Source organism: Trematomus bernacchii, unplaced genomic scaffold (assembly GCF_902827165.1).
Source record: "Trematomus bernacchii unplaced genomic scaffold, fTreBer1.1, whole genome shotgun sequence".
In the NCBI taxonomy this organism is placed as follows: Eukaryota; Metazoa; Chordata; class Actinopteri; order Perciformes; family Nototheniidae; genus Trematomus; species Trematomus bernacchii.
In genome coordinates this window covers 7,339,601-7,359,165 of record NW_022987803.1, presented here as the reverse complement: position 1 = coordinate 7,359,165, position 19,565 = coordinate 7,339,601, and the positions used below count along the sequence as shown (strand labels likewise).

Here is a 19,565-nt window from a genome sequence, read left to right as displayed (position 1 = left end):
CTTGGTGATCTCATTTCCAGGATGTGTGTGATGTCTATTGTCACACGTGGGTTTACCGTCAGTGATGGGAGGTGAAGGGAGAGGAGAGGAGAGGAGAGGGGAGGAGAGGAGAGGAGAGGAGAGGAGAGGAGAGGAGAGGAGAGGAGGGGAGAGGAGAGGAGGGGAGGGGAGAGGAGAGGAGAGGAGGGGAGGGGAGGAAAGGAGAGGAGAGGAGAGGAGAGGAGAGGAGAGGAGAGAGGAGAGGAGAGGAGAGGAGAGGAGAGGAGAGGAGGGGAGGGGAGGGAAGGAGAGGAGAGGAGAGGAGACAGCAGCAGCGACAACAGGACACACCCTAATGTGACCTCATGCATATCCCTCTCTCTCCCCCAGTGTTGTAGGCTCTTTGATCTCGTATGTCTGCGGGCAGCGTGGTGACATCATGTTAGTTGTGTGAGCTGAATACAAGATCAGAGGGCGGCAACCACACATCTGCCTCTTTACCTTTCCTTAATGCCTTATAAACACATTTAAAAAAAAGGATTGTGATTAAAAGTACATTTTTCATCAGTAGTGGCTTCCTTATATTGATGTTCGTGATTCTATTTACTAGTTGGGGTAATAACAGTAGTTCACATCCAAAACAGCAGAAACAGCAGTGGTGGGAAGAGGCTTCCCAAAAGGGAAGGGCACAAATAAAAGAATTGCACCAATAGTGTCTGCAGGATTGGGAAACATACCCTAGACAAGATGGCTTTTACAGCGTCCATCTAGTGGTTTAAAAATGATCGATTCACCATCACTGCACACTGTTACTCGCCCCGGCAGACTTGATTTAACACCAGCCCTTTTTAAATTACAGACTTTTTACATGTGTAAACATAAATGTTTAGTTCCTTATTTTCGGAGTGAGGCGTCAGAATAGGTGACGGTTAATGCTATACTGTAGCATCCAACAATCCTAGGACACACCGACGTTGCCAGTTTTCCAGTGTGTGTGTGTGTGTGTGTGTGTGTGTGTGTGTGTGTGTGTGTGTGTGTGTGTGTGTGTGTGTGTGTGTGTGTGTGTGTGTGTGTGTGTGTGTGTGTGTGTGTGTGTGTGTGTGTGTGTGTGTGTGTGTGTGTGTGTGTGTGTGTGTGTGTGTCAGCTTGATCACACTGGTTATTTAGTGACATTCCATATTTTAAACTTGTTCTGCATTATCAAAGTTCCAGCATTTAACATGCATCAATGGATTGTGTGGCCCCTTGAAGGCATTGTGAACGATATCTGATCACATGCTTGACATGCTATCACCTTTTAATTAACATGGCTAACAGTTTCTTATCTACACATCCAGCACATGTTCTTTTTAGCTTTATTTTGGTCTCCATCAACTCCTGAGAGAAATATCTGCTATTAAGCAGCGAAAAGCTTCATTATATTTACCATCTATAGTAGCTATCTGTCTGTCATTTCATAATGAGCACTGTACAGGGGGATTTTAGAGTTGGAATGTTCGATGAGAGCTACAGCATGAGAGTCAATTACAGTTGTGGGCAGTAAAACCAAACAATCAGCTGAAAAACACTACAAAGCTCTGTAGAGCTCAGCAGAATGGAAGAGGAGAATGATAACTATCTCACGTTACGTTGGTATTTGTGTGAAAAGTCACATAACGCTTATGAAATTATTGACGCTTCTTAAACAAACCATACTTTAAGATTTTATCTGTGAGCAAGACTGGAAAAAATGGGAAACCTTGGTAATTCCAGCCAGAGCTTTTGGGGGTCCTAAATAACAGGTTTGTGGGAATGTTTTTACTGGCACTTTTTATTTGGTTAGGATGGGTTGGTTATTTGCTGAAGGAGGTAATAGAAGAGAGTACTGCTTTTTGTACCTGATCTCGAGGCCCGATGTCAAAAACAAGCCATTACTGAGCTGAATTGAAGCATTCATGCATAAATACCATGTCTTATATTCCTTAATCAATTTGTATTTGATCAAATTATCACACAGAGAAGGGGGTGTGTCATATTCCAGGAATAATGTATCGATGTTGCCCAGGATATAGACAACATAAAATATAACATGAAAATCAAGCAATTTAAAGCCGGTTTTTATAAGAACTCTGGATAATGTCTGGTGAATAAGATATTTATATTGTTCAGGGTAATCCCTTTTACTTATAGCACACAACAAGAGATTGTCTCTGTCACAACTGCAACTATCTCACTACAAGATATATTATGTGTTGGTGCAAGGTGCTGCCTGGGTGAAGCCTGCAGAAGTCACAAATTTGTATTTGTGCTCACAACAAAAATAGCAAATATTGAATAAAATGAACTGCATGTGCTTCACAATACAAAATGTGTTTTGCTTGTTCTATACTCTACCCTTAGGATCTAAATAATTTAGTGTTGTGCGTGCCTCCTAGCTGGGCCCCCTGCTGAGATGCACACACACCCAGTCTACCAATCTTCACCAATTTATCACACTACTTCCCTCAACTCAACATCATGCATAATATACATTCAGACACACACATGCACACACACACACACACTCCTGCACCACAGAATAAAACAGTGATTCCTCCACCCACCCTGCGGTACAACACAAAGAGCTGACGGTCCTCCCCCCCATCCTTCCACTCTGCTCTAATTGGCTGAGAGCCTTGGATGCTGGCAGTGGCTCGGGCCAATAAGACGTCTCCAAGGTGATGTCATGGAGGCAGTGCTGAGGCTGTTGCTGATGCTGTTGCCCGGCGCCTGTATCCGTGCAGCCAGACGGGGGTAACCGTAGTCACCGGTCCATCAGCAGCAGCAGAGAGAAAGGGACAGAGGGGGGTAAGTCTGCATTGCAAAAACACACATACCTGCATTACATTTCTGTTCTGTTGTGTTTTATTGCAAGACTGAAGGTACCTCGTTGTGTGTGTTTGTGACTGTGTGTATATGAAGGGCGTAAAGGGGCGAGGGTGATGATGCACTGCACCTGCTGACATAGAAGGAGGCAAAGGGAGAGGGGGAGAGAGGGGGAGAGAACTCGGTGTACCCGCAAACAAGCTGTGTAACGGGTGTCATTTATTATTGATCCTCCATATGTGCAGACACAGCTTTGTGTCTGCTTTTGGAAAGGGGAGAGAGAAATATATAAGAAGAGGGAATTTAGTTTCTATGTGTTTTCGTGCTGTGCATTGTGCAGGTATTACAAAAGATGGGGAGACAAAAATGTATAAAATCAATCTCTGTAAAAACCAACCATCCAACCCAAATCAAATTGGCTCATAAAAATGCCAGATATAGCTGGGTGTTAACAAATGTTGATATTGTCTTGATACAAATGGTATGCTGTATTGAAAGTATGGTGTGAAGTTGAAGTCTGTTTAACTGCTCCTCCTATAAGAAATCTATTATTAGACTTTTATTAGGGCACAGGTGCCATAAGATGATGTTCAGGATTCATGCAAATATATGAAAGTGTATACAGGTACATCAAGGACTGTACCCATGGAAACAGTCAATCGTGAAAAAAATCAAATGTGCTGAAAATTTGAAGAAAAAAAATTGATATATTTTCAGAATTTTTTTCAAGTAAAAAATAAAACTACTGCAAGGTTGATAATATGTTGAAGTTTAAGTCCCTTTTACTAAATGTGTTATTTTTCTGGAAACAATGCCCAAAATAGTTTTGTTTTTAAAGAGATTTCATTTATTGACCACAACCATATGATATACAGCAAGGTAATTTGTGAGCTAACGAGGTACTGGCTAGTTTCCCCTTATTTCCAGTCTATGTGCTAAGCTAACCTGAGATAAGATAAGCTAACTGACTGCTTGATATAGCTTCACATTAAGCATGAAGACACAAGATATGTATCACTATTCTCATCTAACAATATACACCTGACAGTTCACCAAAGTTGAACTCCATGCAAAAACGAATCGGCATATGTCTGCTGCTTCCAGCATTTATTGTTGCCCATTTTGCTCGCAGTGTGATGGATGTGAGTCGAACATGTATATTTGCAAATGTGTCAGCCACCTAAGAGAAATGCAATTATTTCGTGTTCTCATAAACTGTAGATATTATTATATATTAGACCAAATTGTAGAAAAAGAGAAACATTACCTTCAGAAGGTGGTGATCTTTTGGGATGAAAATTCCATGATTATCACAAGATAAATTCAAATCATTTTGAGCCAAATGTCCCAGTGCACCAAGACCAACAAGTTACAAGTTGTTCTCCCTCTGCATTGACACACATGAAATAGAGCACTGCTCCTGCAGGAAGCAGAGCATCCATTGATTTGCTGCCTCAGTGGTTTCATTAGATAAGAAGCAGCTGTGTGTGCGTGTGTGTATGTGCATGCGTTGTGTGTCTTGTGTGTGTGTGGCAAACATTTATGTTATGACACGTGGGTGTCCTTGACTTTTAACTCCCACAGGGAGCCATGTCAGATTGGTCAGGTGAGCATGTGCTCCACACTGAAATTAGACTTCTCTCTGTCTTTGGTTGTCTCATTAGTAATCTTATGTCACTCTCTGAAGCTTCAGGCATGTCACATGCTAAACAACTGCTTAAAATGCAGGCACACAAACAGACAGACAGACAGACCTGACAGATTACGTTATCTGGGTGGGTAGGTAGCTAGCTAGTTAGCTAAGCTAATGTTCCAAGTTTTAAGAAATTGTTTGAGATGAGAGTTACATGTATTGATACCAATCCTGCAACGTCTCCTGTAAAGAGGTCTTTCTGATAGGCTTAGAAGTGGGGTCAGCTTTAAAGGGCCCATGTCATGGCCATTTCCACTGATCATAATTCCATTGTTGAGGTCTACTAGAATAGATTTATACTGTGCAATTTTCCAAACTCACATTGGTTTCTCATACAGCATCTCTGTATACTACGTGTATTCACTGAATTTCACTCTCTGCCTTTAACGGCTTGTTGGAGCTCCAATAGCTCCAGCCCCCACCCTCCCTGTGAGCACAGTGTGCTCTGATTGGTCGGGACATTGTGAATCGCGCTGAGCTCCGTGGAGGTGTTCCTTGTTTAGCGATACACAGCGAAACACAGCCAAACTCATCCTGAGCACACACAAACTCACATCCGAAGTAAAAACAATAAGTGTGGCTTGATATTGAGTAAGAAAAAGGTTGATAAACGCTGTGAGAATGGGTCTGCAGAGAGAATTTCGCCGCAATCCCAACTGTCTGTTATCAGCCTGCAGCCAGGGAGGAGAAATCAGCAGAGCTGCCTGCACATAGAGTGTGTGTGAGGAAGTCCGTGGATTGGTCCATTTGGACCAATCAGCGGGGGCTTAACGTAACGGCTCCGCGGACGTAACGTAACGGCTCCACGGATTGGTCCATTTCGTTCCGGGTACGGCATGATGTCGTGCCGAACCCGGAACGAAATGGAAGAATCAAATGGGCAGTGACGTATCTCCAACGAGGTGTTTTGGGGAGGTATTTTCTGTGTTAGAGTTTTACTCGCTACAGGGTGTACTTTGAGGGTTTTGACTCTGCACACCGTTTACATGCATAAAAACCTTCCTAACACACAAAGGGACGGGTAATAACCGGAAAAGCATGACATGGGCCCTTTAACGCTGGAGCAAGGATTAGCTTAGCATTAATAGTCAAAGCCACAGTTAGCATAGCTCCTTCCAAGGTTCAAACATAGGCTACACCAACTTAAACAAAATGAACATGTTGTATCTTGTTTGTTAATTGTTTTATTGGAAATGGTGTGCTATAACTCCCCCTTGGTGAACTGCAGGAGCTACTTCCTGGCGTATTGTGGATAGTGGATACTATAAAAGGTGCACATTAACAAGCAGAGATATTGCACAGATTGCTTGACAGATAGAAAAACTGTTGTTCATAATTGTTACGGTTTGTGACTAAAGAAGCACATAATGAAGATTGTCCAACAATTCCTTTAACCCAGCCATAGCAACCTACAATGGTCTTGATAGCCAAGTTAACACAGGCTACTCACCTTCTAGCAACATGAATGCTGTCGACATTTTACCTTTAAGTTTCATTTTTGCCATTACATTTTCTTTAGCCCAACAACATTTTATTTAAGATTAAATATTCCTATATGTTGGACAACAAGGCTGACACAGACAAAGTGTATTTCCTGCTTGTATTGCATTCTGCCTTCCACTGTACCAGCGTGTACTCCTCTCTAAGTGGGTCCTATAGCTCAGATGATGATCTATGTAAAACCCTATCTTTGAAGGGGAAAGTAGTTGAAAGCAGGTGGGATATTTCTGGTAGACAGATGTTAAATTTAATTGGGCCCACATCAGGAACCATTGGGATGTCTAACCCTGTGGTGGAAATATGTTCAAACTGCTGTATCTATTATTACTCCTCAGCCTGTTTGCTTTAACACCTGATTCTGGAGGGCGTCCACATGATGAGTGTGCTTATGATACTGAACACCAGAATTTAAAAGCTAATCTTAATGAGTGTGTGCACTCAGCTGTGAAAAGGTCATCATTGTAGGCACTGCTGGATTCTCACATAATAATATGATCCAATTAGCAGACAACAGATATTCAAGTGTAATGTGTCATTCAGTTTGACTCGATATCTGTTTGAATTCATTCAATTGAGGGACTCTTGAATGAAAATTAATGAGTGTGGTTTGAAATGATTAACAGGCCACCGTCACAGAGGCACATCTGCTCTCATTACAACACTCAGGTTTACATTTTCAGCAGGTGGTGAAACAGGCTGATGTCATGGTTGATGTTGCGCTTGTTAATAATATTTTCCTCCTGCTTTTTTTAATGACTGATGTTTCTTCCACTTGTGTCCCAGCTGTGACTCACTGCAACACAAAGAGCCAGGAATAATGTGTGTCCATACATGCAGGATTTTGTGCCATCACAAGTAGTTATGTAACCCATCATGGTCTGATCTGTGAAAGTGTAAACTTAAATCCAGTGACAATGCACTTTTTCAGACAGTGGGACCCTACAACTAAATAAAGAAATGTGGTTGCTATTGATGGCAGTGTGGCCATTTAAATGGGCTACCACAGTACACCGTGACTATTTTCATTAACCAATCAGTGGTCTCTAGCGTTTTAACTTCACCTTCTACTTTTGCCTGAGCTAGCCTTAAACATCAACCAATATACTGTATACTTCGTGACAGGTACTTTTCACAACTTCCACAGCTCAAGGCGATAAAAAAAACGCTGAGTCATGTCGAATACAGCTAAGCCTACCATGCAGTGGACACACAGCCTTTAGTGTCTTTCCATTTCCCTGTCTTTATGCCTTGTTTCAAATTGTGCATAAAAAAAACATGGGTTTGGAACACTCAAAAGTACACCCAAAAATTCAAATTCACACTTTTTTGAAAAGTAGGTTTATTTCGGATTATCACAAAATGTGGATGAAAACTGAAGTAGAAGACATCTTTTAGTATTTACAGTAACATTTTGAAATATACAATATTTGCATTTGCATAGATTCTGAATTGTTCAATGCGTGAGAAGGGAAGTTTTTTTAAAGTGGTTTTAAAGTTTGTTAAAAAAAACTGAATATATTCACATGTCTCGAAGTCTGTTCTCTCAGAGTTGAATTTTGGGAAGCAAAATAAATGACTGATATAAGATTGGACATAGCATTCCTGATCACTGGTGTGTTGAGGGTAGACAAGAATGCAATTTTTCACTGAATGAAATTTTAAAGTGCCTTTGTTGCCCCTTTCACACCAACGCGGTTCCCGTTCTAGCTCCGTGCTAGTGCTCTTCTGTTTCGGAACCGGTTTTTCTTTTCAGCCCCCGTTTTGTTCACACCGCCCAGAGCCAGACTGGTGCTGCCGCTGGGCGTCATGACGTCACCGTTTACGTCGCTGATTTTCTCCCCAACGGCGCCGCTCACAACAACAACGGGGGACTGTGTCGAGTCGATGATCGTGTTACTTTTAATCATACGAAGCCAGATTAAATTAAATAACGACTTCTCCAACCTTACACTTTTCTCCAGAGTGCCGTGGTTCATTGTTTATTAATGTGTTTCAGCGGCATTTACCGACCGCTGCAGTGCTGCTCTTCCACCGGAGTTTATTCTCCCGTTAACTCACACGGCAGCGGCCGCTGTAAAGTATTCACTGTCTGACTGTCACACAAGCAGCTGAGACATATCCCCAATTCCCCATAAGTGAATGTGTTTCAGTCTGAATTGACGCTGTTTGGCATCACAACGCTGTTATGAAAGTTTCTCTGGTATAAAATGGGTGATGTTAGCATAGCAACCAAAGCTAAACTGACTACTTGCTAAGCCGTTTTCTACAGGTACATTTTACCGGCGTATTTTTCACTATGATTCTACTTGTGATAGTCGGACATGACAACCTGTGCAGCCCATGTATTGATTCCATCCGATAGCTGCTATAATACAAAACAAAACGTCTGCCTGCTCTCCACAATGATCAATAACAGCGAACGGATGGAAGTAAGGTACAAATAAACAGAATCACACAAAGCCTGGTTAGTGTTGCCTGACTTTATAAAGTGTGTTTTTTTTATAAGTGTGTGGTTGCGTTCTAGTCACTGCTCAGCGCTACTGCTTGTTACAACTTTTATTTGCCGTACTCGCCATAAACTGTTAGCTCAGGTTAATCTCGCCCCCCTCCGACGTAAGCGTGACGTATGCGGTTCTTGCTTCTAGACCGAAACATTTTTGGTGCTTAGCCGGCTCCGCTGCGGTGTGAACAGGAAAAACCGGTGCTTATCAGGCTCTAGCTCCGAACCGGCCCTGGAACCGCATTAGTCTGAAAGGGGCATGTGTCAACCTTTCTTGTTTTAATCTTTTGGAGGGATGGGCTTTTTTTTGTTCACATGAAGAAATCATAGATATCTGATGAGGACCCCTATGATATTGTGTTTGATAATATTTTGTATATGATTAGTTCGAATTTACTTCCCTGCTTTAATGTCCCCAGTATGTCATGGTATTCAAACTATCCTTGGGAAAATGACCCTCTGATGTTCTCTGATTGGTCGAATTAAACCTTAATGGGAGGTGCTAAAACAAGCGCTATGCAGCTTGCGGTTTGGCAAAATCTGTCCTTAGCCACTGCTTCTCACATTCATGATGTGACCTTTAATTGCTGCTTTATTCCCCTCTGCCTCTTTGTGTCCCTCTCTGGCAGACTGAGAAGGATCTTCAGCATCACTGGAGAGTTACATACACAGCGAGAAGATGACTCTGGCAGGTAAATGCAGCCTCAGCACAAAGTCACTGCTCCCATTTCCCTTTACTGTATATGCTGCACTATGATTCCATTGTGCGACGTTTATTATCTGAACCATGTATCTTGTCAGTGTTGTGACAGTGATGATAACATAATAAGAATGACGTGTCACTGTCATTGAAAAGGAGAATTGCACCATCATTCAGTTAGTCAACACAATGTCAAGCCTAACAAAACGTGTGTATCTGCGTGTGTGTGTGTGTGTGTGCGTGTGTGCCTGTGTCCTCAGCCTACAAAGAGAAGGTCAAAGAGCTCCCCCTGGTGTCTCTGTTCTGTGCCTGCCTCAACCCGCAGACTGCAGACAAACCTACATACAAGGCAGAAGGTAAAGAGAAGTCACTCTTGCACGAATGGAGGCACTAGTCATTTTGGTAAAAGAACAAACTATAATTCCCATGCAGAACCATGTAGAATGGAAGGATGGATCACCACAAACCACACAATTTACAACAAATCACATTGATGGTGTGTAACAGTGTTATTCTATCTTATTATTATTACATTATCTAAACATGGCCAAAACCCAACACCACAGATGCGGTGGACCTGGGCTGGCGCGTCATCAAAGACGTGGAGGTGATTGAGCTGAACAAGAGGACATCTGGCCAGGCCTTCGAGGTCATCCTCAAGCCCCCGTCCTTTGACGGAGTGCCAGAGCTCAACACCTCCATGCCACAGCGCCGAGACCCATCTCTGGAGGAGATCCAGAAGAAACTGGAGGCTGCCGAGGAGAGGCGAAAGGTGAGGGGAGTTGAGAAGAGGTGGGGTTGGGTGCTTGTATCATCCAACTGGACAGATCCTAACCCTAAGCTGTAACCCTATTTGTAGCTCTTTCAAACATTGTCAAACATCTGACAACGCTCTTTGTGGGCAGCTTGATTTATCAACTCGGGAGGAAATAGGGTGGAAATGGATGAAAGGAAAGAGGGAGGGAGTGTTGGAGTTGATGCGAAGGAAGGGAGGAAACACAAGCGGCGGGAAGATGAAAAGGGGGACATGAAAGTACAAGGGCAATCATGAAAGGACACACTCACAAAAGATCATATTCATCAGGCTAAGAGGACAGGGGGAGACGGGGGAGGAGGGGAGGGGAGAGGGAAATTAGCTGGCACAGAGAATGTGTCCTGCAAAACAAAGCGGTCACACACACCTGCAACATCACACATTTCCGTTTATAATCATGTGTTTATTAGCTGCATTAAAGGCCCTGAAAATGTATATTCTCAGCCTCTTATCAGCTTCTGACTATAAGTAATGGAGTTCAATATAAAAACACCATATTCTGCCAAGATAAACAGTTTTGGTTCTTTTATTGGACATTTCAGTTTTTCTTTTTTACAACACACTATTTTCCATGGTTTGTAGTGGGCAGGGCTTAGTTTGAAAAAGGTGATGTAACTTATTTACACTTACACAATCCTGAGGATGCAGATGAACTGTGTTTTTAAGTGCTAACCGTTTAGGTTACCTACAAAATAAACATTTGTCAATCAATTACGCTCTCTGTGTTACCAAGTTGATGAATTGAAGTAAAAGTTTAACAACATGCAATTTTAAAGAAACCTTGCTGTTTAAAATGCATATACAGTCAGCAATAATGTAAATTACTTTTTTGTTTTTAAAAACTAACTTTAGAGCAATCATCTGTGCCACTCAAAGAAGAAGCACTTTTACATACTAACACATTAGCCTATAACTTATTTAGCATCTGCAGTTAAAGTTGATTTACCCTCTGTGCTCTCTATCTCCCTCTAGTGCCAGGAGGCTGAGCTGCTGAAGCACCTGGCGGAGAAGAGAGAGCACGAGCGCGGGGTGATCCAGAAGGCCTTGGAGGAGAACAACAACTTCATCAAGAACGTCAAGGAGAAGCTTGAGCAGAAGATGGAGGCCAACAAGGAGAACAGGGAGGCCCTGCTGGCCGCCATGCTGGAGAGGCTGCAGGAGAAGGTATGATCATTTAAAACCATTGTTGGATGGTATTAATAGTCATGAACGGTTTTGGTGTTCCATATTTCTTTTTCTCATGCATAACTAAAAGATGATGAATTCATGGACTTTTGTTCTCAGTATTTTTTGTAATCAGTCAGGACCTAGCACAGCAGATATATGGAAGAAATGAATCATAGACACAGATCAAGTTTTGCAATCTTTTCTTTCCTGGAAACTCTTGCTGTTAGGTTAGTGTTTTTTCAGCTAAATGTATGGTATCCAGTAACCCAGTCCTCATTCCAGGGAGTTCAACTTGTGCGATCCCCCTCTTGGAATCCAACATTATGATGAAGTTATTTTCAGTGCAGAAAGTCAAATGTTTAATGCTAGGCGCCTAGGCCCAAACTTGATCTATAGTGCACTGTAATTTGGGTAGGCTATTATTAAAGGAAAGGGTCCATCATTTGAGAAATATGCTTATTATCACCCTATAAAACAGTTAGATGACAGTGGTACAATCTTCGCTTTTAACTATCTTCTAAGAAAGTGAAAACATTTATTTCCCAATATGTCGAAACTGTTCCTTTAAAAATAATGTCACTGCCGAAAAACGAAAAGTTAGATGAGAAGATTGATACTACCCAAAGCTAGAGCTCTGAGACAATTAGCCTAGCTTAGCATAACAACTGGACAGAGGAAACAGGTAGTTAACTGTCTCTTAAATAAATAAAAAATATTTCCTTTTTACATATCTAAATCAGACTACTTAACAATTTGCATTGTGTTAATATAATACATAATTCATTCAGAAATAGCAATGTAAAAACAACAATTTATGATCTTTATGCTAAGCTAGGGTAAAAGACTCCTTTCCATAATTGTAGCCTATATTTGTACACCAGCATCACCAAGCGAACTTAGCTTAGCATAAAGACTGAAAACAGGTGAAGATTGATACTACTCAAGGCCAGAGCAACTTGACCTTTTTACATCTCTTAATCTGTGTTTATTTAATTTATACAGAGACATAAATGTAAAAACAACAATGAACCTTTATGCTAAGCTAAGGTAATGGTCTCCTCGCTCTAGCTCCATACTTGTCACCAATATTTGACCACCAGCAGCATGAAGCTAACCTAGCTTAGCATGGAAATAGGGAAAACTGCAAGGTTGGCTCTGTCCAGAGCTTCAACTAAAAAATCCACACATTCGCACCTCTAAAACTAAAGATTCTTTCTCAAATACATTTCTTTTCATTTTGAGACCTGATATTGGAGGGTTTTTTGTGTGCAAATGAGGCGTGCCTTCCGTATCTTAGACTGGGTTTTCATTTCTATTTTAATGTTCCACACAAGCTTGATCAGTAATGATGAATATTATATAGGGCGGAAAATAGTTGTTAGTTCTCCCCAGTCTAAGTAATTCCCCTGTTCAAAGTTTTATGAACAGTCGTTCCTGCCTCATTAATGCTAATGTATTCATGCATGCTATTGACTCTGATGTTGCAATGTCTCTGTGTTTGTCTGGCAGGACAAACACGCAGAGGAAGTGAGGAAGAACAAGGAGATGAAGGAGGAAGCCTGCCGATAGATGAGTGGAGAAGACGATGAAAGGAAAAAGAGCGGGAGTTTAACGAGTTGGTAAAAAAAAGAAGGGAATCAAAACAGTGCAGGAAAGAAAGAAACCCAAAAGCAACTCGAACAAAGGGGATAGCTTTTTCATATTTGATGTATGCTCTAACGATTCTGAACAAGCTGTACAAAGTTTAGCCGACGCTTGATGTTGAAATCCGAAAATAAAATCTCTTTTTTCTAAATGAAAGTGGGTAGGGGGGTTGGGTTGCATCGAAAACAAATCAAATTTTAAAAGCGGGGCGACAATGGTTGTTTGGTGAAGAATAAAAGCTGCATCAAGAGAGGAGGAGGTAACAATTTGAATGATACCTTTCATTTCTGCAGGAAAGGACAACCGCCTGCATATTTTAGCATCGTTAGCCGAGCTGTTTCTCCTGATGATGCTTTGATGATGCTGACAATTTTGCAGAAACACGGCCAACACCATTGATGTCCAATCAGACTATTACTATGGAAAAGGGAGTTGTAATCTAAATTGTTACCAATTAAAACATGATGTGCTATAAAGAAATGGACACACAGATGTAGTTCAGTCACAACCAGTGAGAAAAAACGTACCCGTCAGTACACACGACCCTAACCCTTCTGCTGTTTCTGAAATAAAAATAAAAATGGATTTCCCTTGGTCTGCCATGCTAATTCTTCACTGCACAATTTTTGGGATTGCTGTCTCTGGACGTCTCAGACCTCAGTAAATCTCACGACTTGGTTTATGAATATAAAATGAGGAATCAGGCTTTCGTTTCTTTCCGCAGCGCGAAGGGGGAATAAAAGGAATTAAAAAAACTTGGAAACAGAGGGAGCCCTGCTGTATTTTCAGGCTCTTTGTGAAACTCTAACGGTAGTGTAGTTGTAGATCAGTGACTTGCATTTGACTGTTAGATTTAGAGCACTGATTGCACTCTTAATTTTAAGCACAACTCAAAAGCACACATGAAGGACAGCAGGAATATACAGTATAAACAACAATAACATCGCAAAGAGTAGTGAGTCACAGCAGTTCAGAATTTGGACTAATTTGATTTTGAAAAGATGAATTTGGGGGGGGGGGGGGGGGGGGGGGGGTTCTGGCTTACAGCGCTCTCCCTTTGCTTTGGCATGTGTAAATGTGCTCTGACTGTCAGTTTATGATTTCCAAAGGTAAAGTAAACCGAAACAGAAAGTTGAAACTTGCTCGAGTTGTTGAGTCATACTGACTTGATTGAAATGTCTAAAATGTTTGCACTGTAGCTGGGGAGTGGTAACATGGGGTTTGTACTTGCTGTAACTGTGTATCGCTGTATATCTTCGAGGCTGGATTGATTGTATTTATTTGGCATGGTCAGTAAAAACGGCTTGACTGAACTCACACATTGTTTCTCATCATTCGTGGATTGATATCATATTTGGATGTTTTGCATGCAAATAAACACACTGACATTTTACTGGGTTTTCTTTGCCCTGGGTCTTGCCTTTCAGGTTACGTACAGGCATTTTTTGCTAGAGGTTGTTGGGGAAGTTTTTCCAAACCAATATATTATGATAAATAAGAATTCAATCTATATTTGAAATTACATTTTATAACAAAATATGAATCAAAGTCAAAGGTTAGATAATAAACTACAGTTCTAATTTGAATAAAGACGCTAGATAATAATTTTAGTATCTATAAAGGAAAATACAAACGATTTTAAGTAGACTATACACTGGTTCCCTTTTTTCAAATGTACTTTCTTTGCTTAATTGGTCGAATCCATAAAACAAGACAACAAGGCATAAATATAAATGATTACTATATAAAGTAAAACAATTTATAGTGTGTACTTTTAAATTACAGAATACAAATAATATTGTTGTTTCGAAAAATATATATAATACATTTCAGAGCCCAATTAGACATCACAGTTGGCTTTAAAACTTTATTAAAGATTTTTCATGATGTGAACAATTAAACAAAAACAGGGTTATTACAAAACAATATAAGAGAAAAGAAAAAAATATTGAAATGACCAAACCCCCCAAAACTAATATAGCATACGATATATATTTCACAACTACCCCTTTTATAAGAAAATGACATACAGTAAATGTCAAATGAAAGCTGCATTAAGCATTTCCTCACCACTAGGGGGCACAGAAACACACTCTTTGCAATTCACAAATCATCGGTTTATAATAAGTTTAACTGGCTTAAATGAAAAGGCTTACTCACACTAGAAAGTGGAAGAGTCATAATTGTGTTGTCTTTGTAAACTTCACACATCTATTTAAAGGATTCCAAAGTGTCCTGTTATGGCCGCTGCGGTACGACGCTGGGCCTCACACAGGTGCAGCCCACCGTGATCACCTCCGTCCCCAGCCTGAAGTCAAACTGCCTCCTCTTCCTCCCTCCTGCTTTGTGGTTGTGCACTGGCCTTAGGATTCTGGAATGGGATGGGAAAATAACAAAAGGTGAAAATATACAGATGATGTCATTATGAGATATTAAATTGAATCATTAATTGAACTGTATCGCAGAAAGTGAAAGAAAGAAACAAGCAAAAGTCAATTTAATAAATAAATCCAATCAGTATAATCCAATGAATGCAACATCTGTTCAAAATGACAATGCTTTATGTGTTTAGTCTCTGTGTTTGACATTGACTAATGAACACTATATCAATTTAAATAAAAAATGTCTAACAAAAAATAATTGTTCCCAACTGATGAACAGATGAGCATCCCATAATGTACAATTACATGAGTAATAAATGCCAGAAAGAAATAAACTCCTGTTCCTGATTGTGTTTGTGTAAATCCCACTTCTCTGTAAAACACTACATTTTCAACCAGCATTTAAACTTTGAAATACATTCAAATTTAAGTAAAAAAAAAAATCCTTGGCCCACAAGATAAGAATGGAAAGGGTAATATAAAGTAAAAAAAAACCTTTAGAAAAAATAAAGCAATTAAGATTGAAAGCAAATAAATCATCTCAAACAAGAACGGCTGGAAGTGAAAATTGCTCTTAAGATAAAAATGAGGTAATATGTACCTAATTTCCTACTGGTAGGTATACATAAAAAATATCCAGTAATAAAAAAATGTTTTATATGGGAAATCTGCCTTTAATTGAATGCCCAGCAGTTATTTTCATGTTGTGTCAGACCACGCGTCCAACGCAATGAACGTACTGCGTTCCCTAAACACAAGAACAGTTGTAGCACTGTAACTTGCATTAGAAACAAAAACGGAGGCCAAAACAAAGACAGGGGCTCACTTGTGGAGGACGAGGACCTGGTAGTAGATGGGTCTGGCCTCCAGAGCTGCGTCCTCACCCCCCCCCCTCCAGGCTCAGACAGCCAGAGGTCAGGCACTGAGCGTGAGAGATCCTCTGAGGCCACCGGGAGGGCACACAGGAGTCTCTGCAGGGGAAGGAAATACATATTATCTTCAAGGCTTCTTTTGAATGTGGTACAATAAAAACACTTATACATAAAATACTATTACATTTCCAAGGATAATTAATTTAAATTTGGAAAAACATTTAGGATATGAAAGAAATATTCTGAGAAAACATCCTTTAAAGAAATGTCTTTTTAATTTCCAAAAATATTAAAGGCTCTACATTTTAATTGTGTAAAATAGAAACTTCCCCATGAAGATGATTATTAGTTTCTTATCGAGTTTTTTGAAACATTATTTTCACATGCAAATGAGGTGTATGTTTTGGTGAATTTAGGATAAATCAACTGACAGTAATATTCAGAGTTAGTCAAATAAAATCCTAAAGCAATGCAAGGCAAGTTTTTGTATATAGCAAAAAGTTACAGTGCAAATAAAAAATATATTTGAATCCTAAAATTCACCAGTCTGTGAAACAACAATGTTTTTTCCTGTGGTGTCTCGCCTTCAAAGTGCATAAATGACAACTGAAGGTATAAACACTGCACACTTTCGGCAACAAGAAAAATGTCATCAAGGGCCCTTATATTTGGGCGACGTCTCCTCACATGTACGTCCACGGAGACAGAGACATGTTGGCGATGGAGGAGTCAGAGGTGCTGATGCGCTGATTCTGCACTGAGGGATCCATCACCAGCCTCAGTCTGGATCCATTCCCCAAACTCAAGCTCACCGCCTGGCCTCCCCCGGCAGCGTGCAACAACGAGGCCAGGCCCAGCAGCAGCACAGTTCTCAACACCTGAACACGAGGAGGCGAGATAAACACACAGCAGCTGAAGATAAATCCAGAGGAGGGTGGAGAAAAGAGAAAACCTGAGGTTGTCTAATAGAAATGTTTCATTAGCCCCGTTTCTGTCTCTGTGTTATTGTTACGCTGGATTTCCTTTTTAAATCAATTAAATTCATTACCAGAAACTATCAAAAAATGTTATGAGAGTTTGGGCTCATTTGCTCTCATAACTGCTATGGCCAGAAAGAAACAACCAAAATACACAATTAAGTGTCTATTTTATTAACCTCATTTGTAATAATGTCTCTAGATTTCTCCTAAATTCCCCAAAGTTGATATAAGCCTGATTTTTTTTTTATCATATGCAATCGTATTTGAAACTGCAGAACGTGTCTAATAATTGAAGTGTTTTGGGCCGTTGTAACTCATTGGCCCCCGTCAGCCACCCTAGATTTGCGTATTTAAACATTTCAGAAAACCATAAGAAAACCTGTCAAGGTGTCAAAATGTTCACCTGTGGACCTTTTTGATGTGGCTGTGAACAGTTTGTTACTTCTTACTTTTAAGGCATAACATATATTTTTGAGGAAAAGCAGAAAAAAGCATGTACTCTTCGACTTACACAGGAAAACAAATATTCAGAGGGGATTTGATCAAAGAAAACCACATTAAATAAAAACTAATTTTGGATGTCCTATAAAAACATCTGGGATCTAAGGCCTGATCTGGGGATCTGACCTATAGACAGTATCCAGCCTCCACTTTGATTTATATTTCCTAGTCATATAAAACAAAGACTGGTAACTACACCTAGACACTAGCACAGTATACACAAGGTACGTATGTCAAGAAAATGGTGAGAAATCTGGTGAGCAGACTTTCTAACATAGTAATTGACTTAATGTACATATATTGTGATATACTGTATCTATTCCTATTTTAACCTTTTTACTTCATTCATTTATTTATATTGTCTGAATGTGAAATCTTGCATACAATTGAATTGACCTCAAAGACATGTTCTCAACATGAGGAAGACTTCGTAATTCAAAGTAAAATTAAACATGAATTTTTCATAAAATGTGAGCATATTTGATGAAAAATGCATTCATTTTGTAGAATATAAACCTTAAAGTAATCTTGATCGTCGGTAGAATGAAAGCACTCACCAGCAGCATGATTGAGTCGTCTCGATGCGGAGTAACTGGGCGCTCCTCTCTCTCCTTGCGTCTCCATCCTCTGTTTATATGCAGGCAGGCTGCGCTGGCGTGTGCTGCGGTGCATTTCCACTATGACTGTCCCTGATTGTAATCTACAGATAAGATAATGCTTTCTGAATTTCATATCCATTTACATCTCCATCACTTCATATGCATTTTTATAATTCCCTAACAACAAATGGAAAAACTTCTGCTGATCGGTTGTACCTTTTTGTTCTCATAAATGCTTTCTTTACTTGACCCCATTATGTCACAATGAAGTCACAGCACATAGGAAAAGCTGTGTGAAATGTTCAAGTGTGAGCTAGGTTACACTTTCATGTGTCTGATCTCGCAAAAGGGTGTGAAAATGTTCAACTTTGGACCTTTTTGTTGTGGCTGATTGTGACAGATTACTTATTACTTTTAAGGCCTAAAATGTGTTTTGAAAGCAAAAACAGAAAAGTATCTTTGAATCTTTAGAGAAAAAAAAATGTAGAGGGCATTTTATCAACAAAAAGGAGATTAAGTAAAAACGTATTTGTCTTGTTAAAAAGATCTCAGCTCTGAGGCCTGCAAGGGTGACCGTATACCTTTAAGAAACTCTTTTTAACAGCCTCAACTGTGATTTATTTTTCCCAGTCGTATAAAACAAATGACTAGTAACACTCCTACACGTTAACGAATCGTAAACAATGTAGGTCAAGTAAATGCTGGTGAGAATTCTGGTAAGCAGAATTACTAACGTGTGATAACATCTCCTCTCTGCATGCTTTGTATGAGTAAAGAGCCAGCTAACTGGAGCGCGGCTGCTCTGGATGTACACTGAAGGAAGGACAGGTTTCACAAGCACACCTCAAACTGTCTGCAAAATCCACCTGTGCCTTTCTCTATTTTGTAAAAACATGTGATGAGCATCTATTATTGAAGCTTGTAATAATCTTTTATACAGTGAGAATGGGTTTCCTGGTCAAATGTATTGTGGCCAAAAGGTGCAAAACGCTACAACGGCTCAAAAAATGTCCATTGTCAGAAACGGTGCCAAAACGGTGCCAAAACACACCTAAAGGAATCTTCAATAACTTTGTATGCACAGTGTTTAGAAAACATTCACCAACTTGGGCCAGCTGCCACTGTCAGAGTCTGTTTCGTCATTGTAAGCAGTGGCGGTTCGAGACTAATTTTACTGGGGGGGGGCAATAATTGAATGAGAGGGGCACATTTAATTCAGAAAGAAGGAGATTTTACATTTTTAGTATAAAGTCAAAGCGCTTAAAAAAACATAAAATACCATTATTGGTGTTTGATTTAGTAACAGAGTTTGTGTCAATGACTTTGTCACAATGTTTTGTTTAAGTTACTTTGGCCCAAGATACAAAACGTTAAAAGAAGTTTGGGATAGA

General features: G+C 40.1%; 2 protein-coding genes across 2 annotated transcripts; one reads left to right on the top strand and one right to left on the bottom strand.

Annotated features, from left to right (window-relative positions):
- The first annotated feature begins 2,706 nt into the window (after nucleotides 1-2,706).
- Nucleotides 2,707-14,228, top strand: stmn4 (stathmin-like 4). Its single transcript, XM_034150840.1, has 6 exons — nucleotides 2,707-2,805; nucleotides 9,146-9,208; nucleotides 9,477-9,572; nucleotides 9,783-9,988; nucleotides 11,003-11,194; nucleotides 12,707-14,228. Exons 2-6 carry the CDS (start codon nucleotides 9,196-9,198, stop codon nucleotides 12,764-12,766), a joined length of 567 nt encoding a protein of 188 aa, XP_034006731.1. The 5' UTR covers nucleotides 2,707-2,805; nucleotides 9,146-9,195; the 3' UTR covers nucleotides 12,767-14,228.
- Nucleotides 14,229-14,712: 484 nt separating this feature from the next.
- Nucleotides 14,713-18,182, bottom strand: il17a/f3 (interleukin 17a/f3). Its single transcript, XM_034150676.1, is given in 5 exon segments — nucleotides 14,713-15,212; nucleotides 16,049-16,108; nucleotides 16,110-16,193; nucleotides 16,782-16,972; nucleotides 18,133-18,182. Coding segments are annotated over 5 exon segments (477 nt in total). The 5' UTR covers nucleotides 18,142-18,182; the 3' UTR covers nucleotides 14,713-15,079.
- Between the last annotated feature and the right edge of the window lie 1,383 nt (nucleotides 18,183-19,565).